Here is a 5,842-nt window from a genome sequence, read left to right as displayed (position 1 = left end):
AGGGTAATATGAGAGGCGCCACCTGGGGCTCACGCATCCCAGGAGGCTTTAGGATGGCTTGACTGCACGCTTCCGGGGTCAGGGGTCAGGGTCCGTTCGTTTCTACGAGGCTGCAACGGAGTCTCAACCCAAAGATTAGGAAGCCGGGTAAGGATCCTGGTGCACCTTACTTGGGACTGGGGTGTGTTAGGGCCCCCGCCAGCCCGGCCCAGCCTCGGGCACCTGCCGCGCTTCGGCGTGCCAGTGGTGGTGCAGCTGGCTCCCGCCGCCGCAGGAACTTCAGGAACTTTTTTTTTTTTGGTAAATTGCTGTGTGAGGAGAGGCCCCGCCCTTCCGCGCCAGGCCGCCCGGCAGGCCCTCCCGCGCTCCCGGCGGGTGTTGCTTCAGGGTCGGCGTGGAGGGACTGGAGACGGCGGCCCATGGGGCCCGTGGAGCTTCCCGCCTGGCTGCAGCCCAGGTAGGGCGCTCGGCAGAGGAGGGAGAGGAGGGGGTACGGGAGGAGGGGCCGCCGGGAGTGAGAGTGGGGAACGGGGCGGTGGGTGGTACCGATACTGATGAGCTGGGGGAGCACCGGCCAGCGCCCGAGCAAACTTACGCCCCACACTCCGTGGGGCTCTGGACAGGTATTAGCTAATTCAGTTGTCTCGACAACCCTAGGAGTAACTTATTTCCCCCGTTTTATAGCTGAGGAAATGGGAAGGACATGCTGCGTGGCCACCCTTCCTTTTGTGCTCTCTCTTGCCGTCTTTTTCTTTCTTCCCCCTCCGCCGACCTGGAGCTCTTCCCTTGACTTTCTCTACCTGCTGCAGAAACACCAGTCACACGTGTAGACTTCAGGGCCCAGTTCCAGAGAAACTGATTCAGTGGTATGAGGGTAGAGCCTGGGATGTGCAAGTTTAACCCACGCGCCATGTGATTCTGCTGTAGGTTTGAGGGAGGAATTCCTCTTCCCCACTCAATTTAGTAGTACTTGAGTCATCTGTAGGGGTGCCCATGTAAAATCATCAAGCTACACTGTATCTGCTTCCCAATTTATCTGCCTTATTTCCCAGAGGTTTCACATCTCCAACTAGGAGAAAAATCTTGTCTACCCTGGGCAGGGCCACTCCCACCGCTTTTCCAAACCAGAGGCAACGCTTCCAACGGTGCTTTTTCTAGCTCCCTCAAACGTGTATCTGTCAATCTTCTCTTAGTCATCTCCCCAGCAACCCATTTAAAAAGCCAGCTTGGGGCTTCCCTGGTGGCGCAGTGGTTGCGCGTCCGCCTGCCGATGCAGGGGAACCGGGTTCGTGCCCCGGTCTGGGAGGATCCCACATGCCGCGGAGCGGCTGGGCCCGTGGGCCATGGCCGCTGAGCCTGCGCGTCCGGAGCCTGTGCCCCGCAACGGGAGAGGCCACAGCAGAGGGAGGCCCGCATACCAAAAAAAAATAAAATAAAAATAAAAAGCCAGCTTGACTTCCCATATCTGGCCCAAGTGACTAAACTGCTTTCTCTGTGTGTCTGGTGAAGGAAGCTATCTGCTCTTGCAAAATATAATAGGCAGCGGTGAGACCCTGTCCCTAATTACTTAATGCATTCAGAAGTCAGGTGTGTCCAATGACCGAATTATCCACCACCTGGGAATGCCACCATTGCTACTCCCCTCTTGTAACTATGAACTAGTTATCAAGTTCAAGTTCTGCACTTAGCAGGGATACATATCAACCACATCAGCCCCTCTCTATCCATATTTTCTTTTCAAAAATTTTCAAAGCCTACTTTGCAATGCTTACTTTTATCCCTTGGGGAGCAGCAAGGTTAGAGGTTTATCAAAGATGAAAGTGGATTTTGAAATAGAACCATATTTGTCTTTAAACAAACTCAGGATGGTCACTTTAACAGATAGTGTGTGCTTTCAAAGTCTGATGGGGTTTAGAGGGGTAACCAAATAAAAGACTCTGATATGGGTTCTCTTGCTTGCTCAGATTGGCCAGTAAGTGAAAAGATGTGTATAATGCTGAAAGGGTGATTATAAAGGAAGTGTTTAATATGTTTAAATGATGTATTTTCCTGTATTTATTGTAGGTATAGGAAGAATGCCTATCTTTTCATCTACTACTTAATCCAGTTCTGTGGCCACTCATGGATATTCACAAATATGACCGTCAGATTCTTTTCATTTGGAAAAGGTAAAAGCCCAAAACAGTTTTGGATTTTTAACTTTTAATCCTCGTTTTCACCTAGTCCTGGTTATAATAATTTTTTAACTTCTATGAACTGCACCTAATAGCCTTCACTTCTCTACAATGTAGTGAACATATTTTTCAGTAAGCATACTTTGTTCTTACTGCAAAAACCAAAACCTTTTTGGAGGAGGGGGGGAGGTAAGATGAGGGCTTTAAAGGTATGTGGCTTCCCCTTGAGTAGGCATTTGCCCTGAAAACATAGACATGGCATTGAGGTGGTGCCATTTCACTCTTCCTTTTTGGTTCTGCACCAAACCTTAGCAGATTTGGTGTGTGTTGTGGAAATCTGTAAATTCCAGTAAAACATTTTTTGCAGAGAAATCAGGAATTAACCAATTCTTCTCTTGTTATTTATTCCCCAGGTTTCAGATAATTGGAAACTACTAACAAATGAAAGACAAACTTTATATTCCCCAGGCTTCTGTTTGGTCCCTTTAAAGGGCAATGTGTCCATAAGAAAATGGCACACTTTGTAGATGACTCATCACCTATATGGGAGTTAGCATTAGTGGTTTAAGTCATAAGCTTCCTCCACTTTCCTAAAAAGTGAAGATTTTAAATGCATTTCAGTTTTCCAAAAAATGAATCACTGTCATTTAACATTCTGACTGTCAAAATAACATTCTTTTCACGTTCCATCCTCACATGGGTGTCATCACAGTTTACAACTGTTGCATGACTTGACAATTTGAGCAACTGCTGGTTTCAGCTAAAAACAAACATCTAGGATATATCTGGGAAAATATATCTGTGCTCATCAATTCAGACTTCTGTATCATAAGAAAATTAATCTACTTCTGTGGCACCATAAACCATTTTATGTTGCTTTTTCTTACTGCAAATCTACAGATAAATTCTTGCCTTTGTTAAGAACCTCGAAAAATACAGCCTGAGGCTTGAATTTCAACTATGAGTGTTGGGAGTCCTCAAGCAGAGGAAAACACAGGGCTTAGGAAAACTTCCCTTATATTTTTAGGAAAAAAACATCACTTCTAGACCTTGGAAGTTAGCTGTGGCTTTGAGGGCATATTATAGGTCATTCACAACATGAGTAACAAGGCATGAACTCTTTCTTAGGCTTCCTGGCCTTTCCAGTAGGAAAAATGCCTTAGTCAGCGGTGTATTTATTTCTTAATTGTTGTCCTGCCGTTATAATTATAGAAGCTACGTATTATTAAAGAAACACAACCCATTCATATGGAAGGCAGACTGAAAAGAACTATGTGGGGTTCAGTACAGTTCCTGAATCAATGTATAAATTAAGTAGCTCAACAGCACTCAAGCACCTGGACTAGTAATGTCTGCTACTTTCTTCCTTCAAGGAGCTGTGTGACTGATAATTCTCTTATAGCAAGTGCCGGGCCATGAATAAGAGCATGGACTGTCTATGCCTCAGGAATCATCTATGAAATGGGGATGATAATAATGTCTACCTCATAGAGCTTCTGAGAAGAGAAACCCTTTGTGTTTGATAAATTATTATCATGTGAATGATCACTAGGGAGTGAAGACAACAAAGACTTCCCTAGAAGATTCTTAACATGGCAGGATTTCATTTTAAAATTTAAACCAACACATTTATCCTATTTAGAGGAACATTTGTTTGCCTCCCATTTCAGCTCTCTCCAAATGCAGTATTTCTTTTGGGCCCTCTGCAATGGGCCCAAGTTCCAGTGTTTAAAACTCATAGAAATCCAGAAAGCACTAACTACATATGTATGAGCCATAAATGCTAGATACACGTAAGATGTTATTTGATTTCATGGCATCATTAATCTCATTTCCATAAAGCTTCTCTGAAATCATATTTTCTCATCTCTGTCATTTTCTTGTCAATGGACAAGGTGTGGGCACCACAGCTTCTTTAATAAACTCACCTCCAGCCTGTTTTCACTGGTGTAGTCTAGAGTCTAGCTGTTTACTTTTATGCTGGGATTGCTTTAGAATCTCATAAATGGGGAATAAATGCTTTAGCTTTGACCATGGAGCCTTCTTTTTCAAGTTTTAAATCCTTTCTGGAAGAGGAGCAATTAAAATGTACAATGATATAAAGTGCTTTCTTTGATTACATAGTCTTTGTAATTTAGTAATCTATTTAGGAAATTTCTCACATGTACTATGAAAAAGGAAGTAAGGAGTCTCAACTGTATTTCAAAGTGCTTTATAGATTTGGGTTGTGATCTATGTTTTACTTACCATGTCTGTATTTTTAATTCACTGGACACAGATTCAATGGTTGACACTTTTTATGCAATTGGACTTGTCATGCGACTTTGCCAATCTGTTTCCCTCTTCGAGTTGCTGCACATATATGTTGGCATTGAATCAGACCATCTTCTGCCTAGGTTTCTGCAGGTAGGTTTTAATCGCATTATTTGTGTTATAGAATTTTGTTGCATACTTAACTTTGTTCTATTTATAACCTCTGTTGACTTTATGGCAGTGAAAAAGCCAAGCTTTGCTAATTTGCAACCCACATCACTAACAAGGAGAATTCCATGAAAAACTTACCTCATCCTAAAACACTGCACACTTAGAATAGCCAGTTGGAAAACATTCCGGGAAATGATGCTTGTTGCTCTGTGCAACACTGCAGTGATCCTCTGCTGGGACGAGATTTCACATCCACTTCCCACTCTCACTATGCCACAGCCCTGAGCAGTATAGGACAGAGAGGCATAGGATTGGAGCCATTCAGACTTGGATTTGGTGCCTGGCTCCTCTGCCTCCCACTGTGGGGTCTTATTACCCACAATCATCGGGCTGTTTAGGGAAAAGGACACCACACACATTGCCTGGAAAATAATAGATTTTCAAAAAAAAGTCCCCTTCATCCATGTCCAGAGATTAGAATACTCCCCAGCCATTTCTTGTTCATTCTGCCACTTTTACTGAATACAATTGGAAAGGAGGGATCATTCATGTATATGTATTACAGTATCTAGTCATACAGGCCTGGGGATTCTACAGACCTGGATTTAAATTCCAATTCTACCTCTTAACAGCTGTATGAATTTAAACAAGTCATATAATTGTTCTGAATCTCATTTTCTCATGTGATGTAAAAATAACATGTATCGTCTGGAATAACTGAGAAAATGGGTTGGATAAGTTCCTAGGACTTAGTTAAGAATACAATACCCCAATGGTGAAAAAATGAAACCATTTCTACTAAGATCAGGAACAAGACAAGGTTGCCCACTCTCACCACTCTTATTCAACATAGTTTTGGAAGTTTTAGCCACAGCAATCAGAGAAGAAAAAGAAAGAAAAGGAATCCAAATCGGAAAAGAAGTAAATCTGTTACTGTTTGCAGATGACATGATACTATACACAGAGAATCCTAAAGATGCTACCAGAAAACTACTAAAGCTAATCAATGAATTTGGTAAAGTAGCAGGATACAAAATTAACACACAGAAATCTCTTGCATTCCTATACACTAATGATGAAAAATCTGAAAGTGAAATTAAGAAAACACTCCCATTTACCACTGCAACAAAAAGAATAAAATATCTGGGAATAAACCTACCTAAGGAGACAAAAGACCTGCATGCAGAAAATTATAAGACACTGATGAAAGAAATTAAAGGTGATACAAATAGATGGAGAGATAT

General features: G+C 42.7%; 1 protein-coding gene across 2 annotated transcripts in view; it reads left to right on the top strand.

The window, feature by feature from the left end:
* Nucleotides 1-319: 319 nt before the first annotated feature.
* The window catches only part of HACD4 (3-hydroxyacyl-CoA dehydratase 4), a 24,292-nt gene continuing 18,769 nt past the window's right edge, over nucleotides 320-5,842 (top strand). Inside the window, exons 1-3 of one of the 2 annotated variants that reach the window (XM_007119046.4) lie at nucleotides 320-457; nucleotides 2,065-2,168; nucleotides 4,453-4,580. In XM_007119046.4, the coding sequence (XP_007119108.1) occupies nucleotides 420-457; nucleotides 2,065-2,168; nucleotides 4,453-4,580 (270 nt within the window). In that variant the 5' untranslated portion in view covers nucleotides 320-419. The remainder of the gene's footprint in view (nucleotides 458-2,064; nucleotides 2,169-4,452; nucleotides 4,581-5,842) is intronic. The other variant, XM_007119045.4, reaches the window with a different exon arrangement.

This window comes from Physeter macrocephalus, chromosome 9, assembly GCF_002837175.3.
Source record: "Physeter macrocephalus isolate SW-GA chromosome 9, ASM283717v5, whole genome shotgun sequence".
NCBI classification, from domain to species: Eukaryota; Metazoa; Chordata; class Mammalia; order Artiodactyla; family Physeteridae; genus Physeter; species Physeter macrocephalus.
The sequence above is the reverse complement of the archived record's forward strand: the minus strand, read 5'-3'. Positions and strand labels throughout refer to the sequence as shown.